Source organism: Oryctolagus cuniculus, chromosome 9 (assembly GCF_051225735.1).
Source record: "Oryctolagus cuniculus isolate XC-2025 breed Fujian yellow rabbit chromosome 9, ASM5122573v1, whole genome shotgun sequence".
In the NCBI taxonomy this organism is placed as follows: Eukaryota; Metazoa; Chordata; class Mammalia; order Lagomorpha; family Leporidae; genus Oryctolagus; species Oryctolagus cuniculus.
The window spans coordinates 59,799,469-59,814,934 of NC_142875.1; the positions used below are offsets into that span (position 1 = coordinate 59,799,469).

A 15,466-nucleotide genomic window follows, 5' to 3' on the forward strand; every position below is an offset into this window, starting at 1 on the left:
TAACATCACTGTTTTTAACCTACACCTCACATGACATACGTGTCTTTATCTTTTATATCTCATTGCATTTTGAAGGCCATACCTGTCTCTATGTTCAGCTCTGAAAAAGATAGGGGAAAACATTGTCAAAAATACTAGATAGTTTAGCTGCCATCTGCCTTACAAAGCTTGGCATGGGTAAAAAGGTGAGCATTTCAGTAAGACGAATATATTAGCAGAGTCCATCTGTCCTTCCAGCTCTAGTATCAATTGTCCCCTGCACATTCTCGTGGGTAGAGGTACTTTCTTCTGGATAAGGCCAGTTAGTCCTTTGCTTTCTGTCCAAGACACTCTGTGTGGGAAGGATCTGGAGGCTTCTGACCCATGCTAATGGTTCACTTGGAAAAGGAACATAACCACACAAATATAGTCTAGCATTGGAAATAATCAGATCATTCATGCAAATTAATAAGAACATAAGGTCATATCCCAAAAGATAAGAGGGCAATCCTGTACAATAAAAAGCTTCCAGAAAGAACAGATTTTAAAGGGAAATGAAAACCAAAGAGCCAGCCTGATTTTGAATCCTTATATAAAAGTTACTGATATGATCTGCCCTTAGGTGACCACTCATGTTTGGGAGGTAGCCATTCTATGTACCTCACAGCAGGAAGTGGACTATCTTAAGATGTTGGATTATTTATTTATTTATTTATTTATTATTTTTCTTTTTTTAAAATTTTTTTAACTTTTATTAAATGAATATAAATTTCCAAAGTACAGCTTATGGATTACAATGGCTTCCTCCCCCCATAACTTCCCTCCCACATGCAACCCTCCCCTCTCCCACTCCCTCTCCCCTTCCATTCACATCAAGATTCATTTTCGATTATCTTTATATACAGAAGATCAATTTAGCATATATTAAGTAAAGCTTTCAACAGTTTGCACTCACACAGAAACACAAAGTGAAAAATACTGTTTGAGTACTAGTTATAGCATTAGAATTTTTTATTTAAAAAGTAAATAACAACAACAGACAACTTTTAATTTTAATCATTTATTAAAAGGGGGACAGTATAGCATATAAGAAACCAATCCTATAGACTAGCACTTGAGCATCAATGTAAAACAGACCAAGATCAGATGATAAAGCCATCTTTTGACACAGAGACCTGCAAGGGTTTCAACCTGCACCAATTTACTAGAGAGTTTCAACAGCTTTCCAACATCTCTTCCATACAAAATAAAATTAAAATTTCATTTTCTCACAAGTTCCAGACTTAAAGAAAGACAAAAATTACATGAAACAACTGATGTGACTTAATGCAAGTGTCACATATGCTCCAGGGTCTTTATTATATAATCACAGATGCTAACATTTTATCACTGCCATTTGGTTTTCTTTCAGTTGTTAGAGCCCTCTAAATAGAAGTACATGATGAGACAAAAGAAAGCTTTCTTATATTTTTCTGTAGAAAAATGGTGAAATTTTTATAACAAACAGTAGAGAGGAGGTGGGGGAAATTGGTTGGCAATTCTGATTCTAACCTTCTGAGCTGCCTTTGGAATGAAGTGATGAGGTAGAGGGTTCTACTGACTCTTATGCTGGTACACAATGAGAAAGGAAAGTTAAGTTCCTCATCTGCAGATCCTTCTGGGATTTATGTGCGATACACAATTTAGTGCATCAAAAGCCCTTTCTCCAGAAAACTCAGAGCACTTCACAGATTTACCTACGTTCTAAATACAAAGCATCATTCTACGTGCTACTGGAAAAAAAAAAAGTTAGAAATTTGGTCCTTCAGGGAGCTTTGAAATTAGTCTGCCTTATTAAGCCCCAGGGTCCTTTCTGGCTTGGAAGAATTACTGGGGCTGTCTAGATGAAGAGCAGCCCTTGAGCACTCCCTCCTGCACAGAGGACCCCAGAACCTTACTAAGTGCTCTTTGTGTTGCTTCTTTCTCAAACGTCACTGCACCATAGGCTTCACTGAACCCATAATGCTCCCTAAAACTCTGAGATTCCATCCTGGAAAAACCTTATTTTAGCTGGAAAATAGATCCCAATAGACAGATGCTCCCAAAAGAACTCACCAAGTCAGAGCAAACGTCATAGGTCCCTAGTATTGCAGAACCATGCACCCAATTACCACTAACCAATCACATTTCTAGATCTCCCTGCAAATAGCTAACTAGGTAAAGACTACTTTTAACAAATATTTTGATCTCCTTCACTCTAACACCTAAACAGTTTTCTGGGGTTCTTGTAAGAAAATAAGATCATAAGTCAGGAGGTAACCATCATTATAAACGAAAAGTTTTTGCTCAAAAGGGTGATAGTTAATGCTCTGCACTCTTTCCTGTACCTTATGCATTGGAATCTGAAGCTGGCCCTCTTTTTCTGTGTTTGTGTCATAGTAGTAAAAAATCTCTTCGGCTCTGGTGTTCAGAGTACGGGTGGCATATAGAACCCCACAAACCATGAAGGCATTAGAAACAGATGGTTTATACTGCTTGGTAGACCAAGTATTTAGCACCTGAAGTGTGGTGTCATTGAGTTTGCTAATCACCATGTTACCAGTACTGGCTTCAGTTGAATAAATCACCCACAATCCATGCTCATCCACAGCAATGTCAATATCTTGCCAAGCAACATTAGCGTATGAAAAACGGTTATTATAAGCAGCACCAGGGAGATTTTGAGTCACAGCAACTGTATTGGTGGTCAGGTTAACTCTGGCAATGTTTCCGGTGTTGTACCAGTTGACATACATGTTGTTGTTGTAAACAGCTGTACCACTGCCTTGGCCATAAGCAATCCGAGACTGTCGTGCATGTTTATACAGTAGCAAATCATCCAGTGTGTTATAGATTCTGTAGTATTCCAACACTCTCGCATCTGTATTTAAAGGTGCCACCCAATACAGTCCTTGGTCTGGGTGCTGGGGAGAATAATCCCGACCCCAGGCACCAAACTTATAGGAAAACCCTTGCCAGTTGAGCTGAACTATAGATGGTTTGCTGATGTTCAATACACCACCGTGACCACAGCTCCCTATACAAACGAGAAAATAAAAAGGCATTCTTAGAGAAAAATGAATGACAGGATATAGACAGTTTAATAACCTAACAACCAAAAGAATCCATATCCTGTCAACGTTCAATGACAGCAGTGGTTCTGATGGAGAAGAGCCAAGCCTCCTCCTATTGGCTTCCGTCTCAACGTGAACCTGCCGCTGGCTCTGCAGAGAGCCACCTTCTGTTTCTGTGGAAGGGCTTTCAATCTGGGAAATGGGAATAATGAAACTGCCAATAACCACATTCAAGAAGTCTGAGGGTCCAGGGAGAGACAAGCAAGAGACTTGATGTTTTTAACATATTTTTCTTTAGCAGAAACCATTTGGAAAATGTTATCTTATTTCACTTTACTTACAGAGAAATCAAGACAGAAAGAGTATCCCAGAATTCTACCTTACTTCCATTAAGCCAGAAGGTGCTGTTCCCCAGGGTCAGCCCCAGGGAGGATCGTGACAAAGTTGGAGATTATCCTGGGCAGTCTTCATGTTCTGATTCGCTCTGCCTTTCCCTGGGACCCCAAGTGCCTACCCACACAGACACCAATCCCACTCCAAGCTAATCTCAGGAATGGATGTTTAAAATAAAGTATTTTATGGATCTATAAAGAGGGTTCTAAGATGCTGGGAATTCAGGCTTGAGAAGCCATGAAGTTATTTGAGGGCAATGTTGTCTGTGTGTACCTAATGCATAGCACATCCCATAAGTCAGTTGGTGAGCCTCCTGCTGCAGAGTTGCAAGGTAAGACTTGCTGTTCATGAAGCATATGCTACTGTGCCAGGGAATGACAGGCAAGTATTTCATCCTTCCCATTTGGACACAGTCATTGTCTCAATGTGTACAATCAAGTGCGACCAGATGCACTGATCCATTGACTCTATCTTCCCTGTAACTCTTGGGGAAATTACTCAGGCTGGGCAACTGGCCCTTGCACTGTCACAGAAATGCTTGCCAATTTGAAGGTTTTATGAGCTATAAAAAACATAAATAGAATTCCCTTGGGATTTTTACAATAACTATCCTAGAGTTGAATATACATTTTCTGGAATCTTCATAAATACCCTTGAAAAAGACTGATGAGGGAGTTTATTGGCCAAGAAGAAAATTCAACTTTAAGTACATTTGAGTTCATTTTCTCCTGTACTGCTGTCCAGAGTGGAGCAGGTGAAGGAAGGAAGGAGCAGAGCCTGAAATGCTTGGAGGGAATCAGGGAGCCCCTGAGGACATATGAAGTGACCTGGAGCCAAAAGCAGAGATCTGTGGAATTGCCTGAGACTGGCACTCTGGGAGACAAAGGAGTGAGTAGAGCTTCTGTCTCTGAGTCTCTGCTTCTGTCCAATATGGAAAGTCTCAGTCCCTGCCTTGCTAAATGTTTCTCCCCTCTTTCCTCCCCATTCAAGAACTGTTCAGAGGTGAAATCATTACTAGAAATCTTGCTTTTATTTTTCCAATCTGCAGAGGCTTTTTTGGTCCTGGAATTAATACGTGCTCCTTAAATGCTCTCATAAATCCACAGTTGGTAGGAAAGCCAGCCAACCATACAACAGGTAGAGAAATGAAACCACTCTGTACCCAACCTCAAATAATTTTGCATATCATTAAGCACAACACAGTCGCGGGTTTATTTTAATAATGCATGCGCCATTTCATAAATAAAAAAGCAACGTGTGTTCAGCCAAGAGACTGCTCTCCACTAAAGAAATAATAAATAGAATTATAAATTATTATTTCTTCTCCTAAAAGTGATCTCTCAGATGAATGCTTGTTTGCTTTTGTTTATGAAACAATGCATGAATTATTAAAATAAAGTTAGCAGTGTGCTCAGTTTAATGATAACAAAAACTGTTCCAGTTTCCATATGCTACAAACTGGATTTTCTAGTTGAAATATCTTCCTGAGAACTTATTTATTCAACTACATTTCACTCTGAGGAAATGAAAGAAAGTCACCTTTTTTTTTTTTCCTTTCAGATTGGAAGACTTAGGAATTATTTGCTTCATTGAATCTTGCCTTCCCAGAAAGGAAATGTCCCAAACCAACAGAGACAAAATATTTGGGGAAAATCTGTGGTGCATATAGCTTATTTAAGTATTATCATAGGGTTTAAGATAATAAACTATTTTGTCCCCAGATGCAGAAATCTAAAGATACAAAGGAACCGAAATCAACTTTTCAAAAATTACTATTACTATTGTCCTAAGAGTACCTTTATTAAGAATATTAATACTGGGGCTGGCATTGTGGAGCTCAGTGGGTTAGGCTGCTGCCTGTGATGAGCACTGGATCAAGTCTTGGCTGTCCCACTTCTGATCGAGCTCCCTGCTAATGCACCTGGGAAAGCAGCAGCAGATGGCCCAAGTGCTTAGGGCCCTCCCATCCATGTGGGAGACCTGGATGGAATTCTAGGCTCCTGGTTTCAGCCTGGCCCAGCCCTGGTCTTTGTGGCCATTTGGGGAGCGAATGCTACTTATGCAACTACTACTACTACTAATAAAAATGGTTCATCTTTTTTTATTTAATATTTATTGTTTAGTCTTAATATTTAAATCAGGTACAATTTTAATTTTATGATCAACTTATAAAATGATGAGCCACTAGTATTAGCAGCAGTAGTAATAATGTTATACTAATAAAAATATTATTAGTATAATTAGTAGTAGTAGTAGTGGTAATCTTGAGAAGTTTATTTTTGTTCCTTCATGCCTAAATATTTCCTCATCTGGGGATATAGTAGATTACTTTCTTTAATGCCATGATAATGCCTGACTAAGTTATATGCACTATCAATTTTTCCAAAGTTCCCAGCATGGTAAGGTGTTCACAATAGCCTATTATATATTTTCTGAGCAAACAAGAGAGTTTGAAGTCTCCAATTATAAAGCAATGGCAAAGAGAGGGAGATGTTAATCACCCTCTTTTGGTCACTATACATTGTATACATGTATTAAAATGTCAGACTGTATCTAATAATCTGTACAATTATAGTTGGTCAAAAAATTTTTTAAATGAAGAGATGGAAAGGCTAACTAACCATATTTGATCTTCACATGTTAAATACCTGTGTTTAATTATCACAATGTATCCCATGAATATGTAGAAATTAAAATAATAATAAAAAGAAAACAGGAGCAGGCAGTTAGCCTAGCAGCTTAGACCCTGATTAGGAGGCCCCCCGTTTTGCTTCTGAGTTCCTGGGTTTGATTCCCAGCTCTGATTCCTGATTTTGGCTTTCTGCTAATGCAGACCTGAGGAGGCAGCAATTATCACTCAAGTGATTGAAATCTCTGTCACCCCTGTGCAAGATCTGGATTGAGCTCCTGGCCCAAGCCTGGTCATCGCAGCCCTTTGGGGAGTATGCTAGTGAATGGGAATTCTCTCTGTGTGTCTGTTTCTGTCTGTCTGTCTCTCTCTCTCCCCCTCTCTTCCTCTCTCCATATGTATATGTGTCCACACACATATACAGGTGCACATGCACACATATCTGCTTCTCAAATAACTAAATTAAACAAAAAAATGAGATAAATTTCTTTACTTAGCCCCTCAACTATTCCTAAATACCCTCCTGTCCATTTTATTAATCCCCCCTTTTCTCCATCCCCTCTGGGCCACTTTTAGGGTCTTGGTTATGGTTAAATAGAAGTGGAAATAGGTACAAGAACCAAGTATGATAGCCGATACTATAGATGTGGCCGCACCAGTGACAGAGCAATGAAAAACTGGCAGCTTCCTCAACTCCTGGCCGCAAACCTCCATGGAAATAATAGTGGGTCCCCATTGCCCTCACCCCATCGACTCTGAGCTTCTTCCCACACTTCCTCTTCTCACACTGCTCCCCAGACCCTTCCTTTACTTCAAGCTCTTAGTTACACTCCATTCCATTCCTACCTAGTTCCCCTCCCAACTTAACCCTGGTGCTTAGGCATTGCCCAGTCATGACTCAAGTATGGGAAAGAACCAATGAATCACGTTACATTTTCTGGTGGAAGAGAACACAGCTCAGAACCATCAGGGCAAAAGTACCCTTTTAGCTCCTCCCTATGTGAGTCTCCACGGTACAGTGAAAATACTACCAGGCAGGTTCCAATTCAAATCCTGATTCCTCCAACACGTAGTAGTTGTATATCTTTGAGCAAGTTACTTAACTTTATGAGCCTCAGTTTCCCCACATTGAGTGAAAAATCCCTCCCCTGCAGGACCATTAGGAAGGAGAAAAGAAGGCATCAAATTTAACTCGATAGCAGGTAACTATCACCATCTGAATCACATCGAGTTACAACCGGAGATCTGGATGACTGTCTCCCTTCCTGGACCATGGCTTCAAGGGATTTCTATACCCATCCTGGTAACCCTAAACCTAGAACACAGCCAGCTACACAGCAGGACTAAATTACATTTGTGCAAAACAGGAACTAAAGACTGAACAAAAGACCTAAACCCATCTTACCTGTATGTGTAAAACACTAGCCCTCCAACCTGCAACACATCTGAGTTTTCCAGAAGCCTGGTACTGACTCCACAGAACATAGTGGAAGGAACCCACTATGCAACTGAAGCCTTCCTCATCTAATTCATCAGTTACTACCATGGCATTCTAAAGAAGCCAGAATTGTGAGATTTTAAAAATTCTAAAAAGCTTTTCAAAGCTATGATTAACAGTGTGTTGTTTTAAAAATTCTAAAAAGCTTTTCAAAGCTATGATTAACAGTGTGTTTTTTTTAAGCTGAAACTTAATCTTGGATCTACTGATGTACACTCTTACCTGGGCAACTGCACTTTGAGACAAGAGGCAGATATGATTGGTTTGTAAGAATTAGGCAAGCAAGGGCAGGTCTTTAGGCTAGCAGTTAAGCCACCCACATTCCACATGAGAGTGCTCTGGCTCTGGCTCCTGGCCCCAGCTTCCCAAAATGCAGACCTTGGGAGGCAGTGATAATGGTTCAAGGAATTCGGTCCCTGCCACCCAAGTGGGAGACCTCAGTTGTGTTCCTAGTTCCTGGCTTCTGCCCCAGCTGTTGAAGGAGTGAAGTGAACTAGCAGATAAGAGCTTGTTCTATATCTGCCTCTCTCTCTCTCTCTTTCTGTACATATATGTATGTGTGTGTGTACACAAACACATATCAAACATATATATGTATATACACACATATGTATGCCTTTCAAATACAAGTTTTTAATTTTTTATAGAATTAGGCAATTAAGGCCGGCGCCGCGGCTCACTAGGCTAATCCTCCGCCTAGCGGCGCCGGCACACCGGGTTCTAGTCCCGGTTGGGGCGCCGGATTCTGTCCCGGTTGCCCCTCTTCCAGGCCAGCCCTCTGCTGTGGCCAGGGAGTGCAGTGGAGGATGGCCCAGGTGCTTGGGCCCTGCACCCCATGGGAGACCAGGAAAAGCACCTGGCTCCTGGCTCCTGCCATCGGATCAGTGCGGTGCGCCGGCCGCAGCGCGCCGGCCGCGGCGGCCATTGGAGGGTGAACCAACGGCAAAGGAAGACCTTTCTCTCTGTCTCTCTCTCTCTCACTGTCCACTCTGCCTGTCAAAAAATAAAAAATAAAAAAATAAAAAAAGAATTAGGCAATTAAAATCATCATGATCACAAATGATTAAGACTAAATTGACTGAATTATTTGATATATGCTACTCAACCATGCTCTTTTCTAAGCTTGGGGTTTTAGCAGACCAATCCATGTCTTTCATGCACTATTCAACTGCCAGCCCTTCACTGAGCACCTACTATGTACGAGCACATAACTCAGCATCCCAAGCAAAATGTGAGAAACCTCAGAATTCCCATCACATCTTGCCTTTATGTGGTCATTTAGATTCAGAGGAAAAAGAGAGAGACTGAAATCAATTGTTTCAGGGAGAAAAGTTAATGAGTAGAAGGCCAATTATTTTAGATTAGAAAGTTCTACGAAATGAAGCAGAAAAGGATGTGATTTGCAGCAAGAATCAAATATCAAGTGCATTTTATTGAATCCCAAGTACTGGTTCTAAGTTCAAGCTGACCACAGGGTTGGCAAACTGTAGCCACAAGGGAGAGGCCCAGAAAGTGCAGAGTTACTTTACAGCTGAGACCTGCATGCAGTCATTTTTGTTCTGTGCAACTCTGCAGTGAAAAAAAGCAGACAGGCCAGATTTTCAAGTCCCATAATAGTGAGGAACTTTAATTAAAGTCTCCACAGGCTCACAACTCGGCAGTGCCTGGGGATTTTCCAATTCTGCATTATCAACCAATCCAAACAGAAAGAGAGCAAGTGAAAGAAATTGATTTAAAAACACGACAAAAAGTCAGTTTAATATAAACATCATAAATATAATATGAACAAAGCTGGAGAAGGGCCAAGTGGCTTGGCAGGGATCCAGGTACAGCCAAGGTTGTGGGAAAGTGAGTGGAAATCTGGGTCCTGTTTGCTAAAACAACACAGCTGAGCTGGGAGTGTTCATTCACAGAAGCCGAAGTGTGAAGACCGAGGGGAAAGTTCTTGGAAAACTTTCTAACAAAAACAATCCAACGGATTCACTCGTTTCCCTCCCAGGATACTAAGTGATGCGTTTTCTCCCTCACCACCACGCTTGCACTACTGACACCTGACACTGCATGTCCTGCGATGACCAGTGAGTGAGGATTCTTATACATCAGCTGCAGCTCTGTCCCTAACCACCTGTGTGGACTCAGGAAAAGCAACATCCTTGCCACCCAAGACCCCTCTCTGAGACAAGGCGGGGCCAAAATAGATGCCTTGCATGCTCCTTCCTGCTCTAAAATGTCCTCATTCTAAGGGAAGCATCGAAAATGGAGCCACTTATAAGGTCTACTCCGTGAGGATGATTTGCTGGCAGGGCGGCAGGGGGACATTTGGCTCAGTTATGTTCAGGCGTTGTCATCACATTGACCCCTGCCCCACTGAGCCTTCTGTGGTCCTGCAGAAGCAGCTGTCATTTCCAATGCATGTTTACACCACTGATCCCAGACCCCACTCCGACTGAGTTTGTTACCGAAGACAGACATGGCCTCTGCCCTAAGTCTCCCATGTATGTCATAGGAAGGCAGATTCCCAACCACAGAGGGAAAAGAGTCCCTTGGATAAGACCAAGAGGCTTCTGACCATGGCCACCTCTGATTAAAGCTTTGAAGAAGCCATCCACATTGACAGGAGCCCCAAAACTCATGGTATAAAAGAAACTAGCTTGTGAGGATTACAATCAAGGAAAGTAACAATGGCTGCACATGAAGATACAGACGGCATTCAGGCTGAAAGGTTCATGTCCTGCAGAGAGAAGTTTCCTGAGGCATGGCTGTCACTAATGGACGGGCTGAGCAGCTGTCTTGAGCTGCCCCGGGGGAACATCAATGCACTTCACTGCACAGGGACTTCGTCCTGCTTTTGTTCACAATGAGGTTCCCACCTCAGTGACCCGCATCACTACTAATATCCGCTGCCTGCGTGTAAGTGCCTGCTGCAGAGCCCGAGCTTCCCAAGCCTTGCCTCCAGTGCCCACAGCAACCCGGAAAGGCGGGTGCTATTCATCTCCACCTTACTAATGAGGGGAGTGAGGACCTTTTTTTGCCATGACCACATTCCTGGGAAGCCCAGGTCCATGGGATTCCAAAGTTTTGCTCTTGAAACCATCACTCTGCTGTTTCCACTCATGGATGTATTTACAGCACCCAGCTCTGGGCTGAATTTAACCCTAAGAGAGTGAGATGTCAACCCTGCCCCCAGGAATTCACAGTCCAGGAGGGGTAGCAACACACATCTGCAAGTGTCCCCAGCAGGCAGGGCCAGCCCTTCCATCCTCACTGAATTCCAGGACACACGATATAGCAGGTGCCTGGCAAGTATCTAAGGCATGAATACAGGAAAAATCAAGGAGGAGGACGGAGAGAGAGAGGCTGAAAGGATTCATGGCCAAAACCCAGTTCATCGTACTCATAAGCCAATCAGCCCTCATGATCCACGGGGAAGTGGATTCTGGGATTCCAGAGGCTTTCCTTGGACCCCCCCACAGCTCCTCTGTCATCACAGAGATGCTGTCTCTGAGAGTAAAGGTAAAGGGAGGATGTGTAACCTGTGGGTTTTGCTTTCAATCGACTCATTGTTTGTGCTCTGCCTCTGTGAACCCCAGAAGATGCTGGTATGTAGAAGTCCTTGGTGGAATTTAAAACATGAAAGATTAAACTCAGAACAGCAAAAAATCCCATCTTCCCATCAACATTGCAATTCTGCATCCTTTCCCCTACCCCACTCACAGCTCCTTTGGGGATCCAGCTCAAGAGATAAAAAGGTGGCCTGCTTACCTGGAGCAGGGGGAGGGACAGTGGCATGAAGGTTTTCATCTCTCGAGGCCTCACATTCCTTCAGCTTCTTCTTCAGAGCCAAGATTTCTCGGCGAATGGCAAGGACATTGTTTGCATCTAGCGTCTCGAGCTTCTCCACCAGGAGAGTCATATTCCTTATCTAAGGAAATAAAATTCAGAGTGACTTTATATTATTGGGCAATTTCTTTCATAAACATTCCAGGGCTGAATTTGTCACTTAGTGAAACATTGCTGGAGAATACACCCGAGATTCTTCTGAATGGTTTCATTTGGAAGAATACATTTTAGGGTTGAACGTGAAGGCCTGTCAGATCTCAGGCAGATACATGTGACAAGAAGAAAATGGCAAAGATTTTAGCAGCTTTAATAACAGAGCAGAGACTCATTCCAGGCATTCACAAATGTCCATTAAAGTTCATTTCTAATAACCTTCCCCTATAAACTCGTGTTTACTCATGTTGTATTATAATTAAGTTTCTAATGAATAGTGAGGGCCAGAGAAAACTCAAATTCTAAAATACGTAACTAGAATTCTCAATTATAGCCCATGTCATGACTGTGCTAGTAAATTCTCCTTGATACAAATTACCCAACCATAACATTAACATGATAGTCTTTATCCACAGAATTAAAAAGGCTTCACTAAAACACACTCACAAGAAATTTCTGAAAGGAGGCCTCCAGTACGTGCAGAAGTTTTCCAAGAGGATTTGAGGGTTATCTCATCATTCAAAAGGAGAGAGAGATCCCACCAGTCCACAATCAGGTAAACTGTGGGTTTCTAGCCCCTTGAGGATAAATCCAAAGCAGACAGATGCATTAGCTTGGCCATAGGAAGTCATTCAGACTTATACCTTCTTTTTAAACAGAAATCAAAAGGCCATTTGGTTCTGGGCCAGGATTTTCACCATCAGATGATGTTTGCTCATCATGTTCTCAATGTGCTTAATCTACTACTCAAAGACAGGCATCCATCCAAAACAGAACATGGACTGTGCCGTGTGATCATAAGAGAGTGCAGAATTAGAATTTGGAGGGGTGGGAGGGGGGAAAGGGGGAGAAAGAGAGAGAGAGAGCAGGAGAGAGAGAGACTGACTGACTCATATCCCAGCCTTAGCACTTGCTCATAGTCACTGGAAAGAATTTATGATTTACTGAGAAGTTAGCTCACTCCTTACCTCCACTTCCAGCTGGTCAACAATGTGTGTGCTTCCCACAAAACTCTCCTTCAGCTGTATGATCAGTTTCTCCATCTCCTTTATTTCCATCTTGATCAGCTCAAAGTCAAGTTCAGTGTAAGAAATAGTATCCTTTTCCATGATCTCAATCCGGACAGTTAGGTTGAAGAGTTTCTTTTCATATACACTGATTAATTGGACATATTCCTTCACCTGAAGGTGAATCAAAAGGCTCCAATCAATTCAGAGTAGCATTGTACAGTCTTCCTCCATGGCCAGTCCTTTGAAGACTATTTGATTCCTATCAATCACTTTTTTTGTATAAAGAAATAGATCAAAGTATGTTTAGCTATATTCCTTAAATCTCTCTAAATACAGACTAAAAAGAGCATATTGCTACAATGAGGCGGTGGAGTGGACTTTGTACTTACCTCAACTAATAATTTTGCTTCAGAACCATCATTTGAAAGTATATTTTAATCTCTAATATTTGAAGACATTAGTTTCCAAAACTAAACCGGTATGAATCAGAGACCCTTGATGCTCCCCCACCTCTCAACACACTTGTTCTGAATCAAGATTTCTCAGACTCAGCCCTAGTGACATAAGGGAAAATGGATGCTTCTTTCTTGTGGGGGAGAGGGAAGGATCCAGGGGGCTGTGTTTTGTGTTGTATGTGTTTGTAGTATTTTCAGCAGCTCTAGATGCCAGTATCTGTCCCCTACTCAAAGTTGTGACAAACAAAAAATGTCTCCAGATAGTACTGGATGTTCTCCGGAGACAAAGTCACCACCACCACCACCGTGCTGTCTCATTGCATTCCTTCTCTGATGAGCATATGCAATGAGTTTTGAGCCCCTCTGCCTTTTAAAAAGTGGCATAGAAAACCAACTTACTACACAATATGTGAGTGTATGTGTAACTGTAAAAGTGCACATTTCATTAAGTATGCTCACATTTATTCCAAGAACTGATTATTGCAATCAGACCTTTAAATTACACATTTGTTGCATATATTTGAATGTCTGATCATTAAGTTAAAATACTTCCAAAAATTCCCTTGGTGGTTTGGTGTATAATTGGAATCTCCAAACAGATATTTGAATAAGCAGTTGGTGGTACTTTCTGTATCTGATCTCTGCAAGAAATGCCACGGCTTTTTTTAAGGACTTGCTCGTTAAAAGGTACTGGGTTTATGTTCCTTTTAAAAATATGAACCTACGTGATACTTTTCCCCAAACTGCAGCAATGTCAAGTAGCTGATCCACAGTGCCTGGATGAAATCAGAGCCAGATGCTGGCCTCTAATCCTTCTAATACCAAAGGCAGCCCTAACTTCTGTCATTTTAGCCCTTCCACTTAACCCCACTGTGCAAATTAGAGTAGACTCATAGGCCACAGACCTAAAGGGCTAGGGCTTCAGGCAAAGAGGATTTTAATGAAAGTTGAAAATGCAGCCCTTGGCACTGCTGGTGTATCTCCTCGGGCAACTGATGCTCACTGCCATCAAATGCACCATCACTCAGGGCAGATATGGCTGGTGACATTTTGGTGGATAGGGAAGTTAAGAAAATTATATACACATACATATAATCTGCTTAACAGATACTTTTACATATACACACACATATATATAAGCTGCTTAGCAAACTCTTTTACATATGTGTTTGTTACATCAAAAATGCATGAATATGTTTTTTTTCTGAGAAACCATGCACAGACTTCAAACACTTTTATGCCAACATAGACTTGTCTTTTAATTCTACTTTAGCTTGAATTTTCTGATGGGCCCTCGTGTGTTTGTGTGTGAAACCTGACAAATCCCCCTAAAAAGTATACATACAGATATCAAGTATCCAGTTTAAATTTTTACAGAAATTGCACATAGAACCTTGCCTGTGTTGCTTTTTTTTTTTTTTCAAAGTGTAATCCGTTGCAGAAATGGAAGCCTGAGGAATGAATATGCTTGTTGGCATTTGGCCTTGCCAGCTCTTGGAACACATGAAACACCCTCAGCTTTCCTGGAACACTGTGGTGGCACATCGCAGCTGTTGCTCTACAAAAATGAGTGATGCAACTGTCATCTCTGCTCGTGCCGCACAGGAAGCCAAGGCAAAGCCTGGAGGTCGCTGCCCAGTGCCGGGTGCCTGCACCAGCTCAGCCCTGGGACGAAGACAATCTGAAGATGTACGAGGGGAAGGCACTTGGAGGCCTTTCAGCTGACATTTAAAGAAAAGCTCAGTGGTGTTCAGGAAAACTGGAATCGTCCACAGACTTGTAGAAGGAGGAGAGAATTTGAAGATGGGCCAGAAGAGTGTGCAGTTTATTAGTTTAAGCAGATTATTTGTACAAACCTCTCACATGTGGGCATCTGGCCCGAGAAGGCGACACGGACAATTGTGAGAACCTGCCAGGTCTTCCCGGGAGCCACAGTCTCAGGAGAGCAGCCCAGCTTGCCCAGGGGCACTTAGTGCATTTCTTCCACTTCCAGAAAATATTTAGGTTTGCAGCCATTGTTCTCAGAGACAGGGAGGGGAGGTGGTTTAGGCCCTAGGGAACATTCAGTGGTGTCTGGAGACATTCTTGGTTATCACAACTGGGACATCAAGGGGGTGCTATTGGCATCCAGTGGTCAGGGATGCTGCTCAGCATTCTAGCAGATGGGCCCAGCCCTGAGAGGACACAGTGCTGCAAGAACATTTTCGCCTCTAGCGACCTCATTACTACAAGTTTGAGCACTAGAAGACTCATCTGTGATTCTCCTCAGACCACCGGCCTAACGTTCAGAACTTCTGCTTTATTTCGTTGGTTATACACTTAGCTTGCTATTGTTTTGTTTGTTGTTCACTTAGTTCCTTATGTCATTGATGAAGAATTAGAGTTTGTTTTCGACCAGCTGCTATTGTCCCTGCTAA

At 42.1% G+C, this 15,466-nt stretch overlaps 1 protein-coding gene across 4 annotated transcripts in view; it reads right to left on the reverse strand.

Moving 5' to 3' along the window:
* Window positions 1–1,023: 1,023 nt before the first annotated feature.
* OLFM4 (olfactomedin 4) overlaps window positions 1,024–15,466 on the reverse strand; it is a 53,581-nt gene continuing 39,138 nt past the window's right edge. For all 4 annotated transcript variants that reach the window (XM_089303633.1, XM_089303634.1, XM_089303632.1 and 1 more), the window contains exons 3-5: window positions 12,553–12,765; window positions 11,354–11,513; window positions 1,024–3,034 (exon numbers count right to left, since the gene is read on the reverse strand). In XM_089303633.1, coding sequence (XP_089159759.1) covers window positions 2,223–3,034; window positions 11,354–11,513; window positions 12,553–12,693 — 1,113 coding nt within the window. In that variant the 5' untranslated portion in view covers window positions 12,694–12,765 and the 3' untranslated portion in view covers window positions 1,024–2,222. The remainder of the gene's footprint in view (window positions 3,035–11,353; window positions 11,514–12,552; window positions 12,766–15,466) is intronic.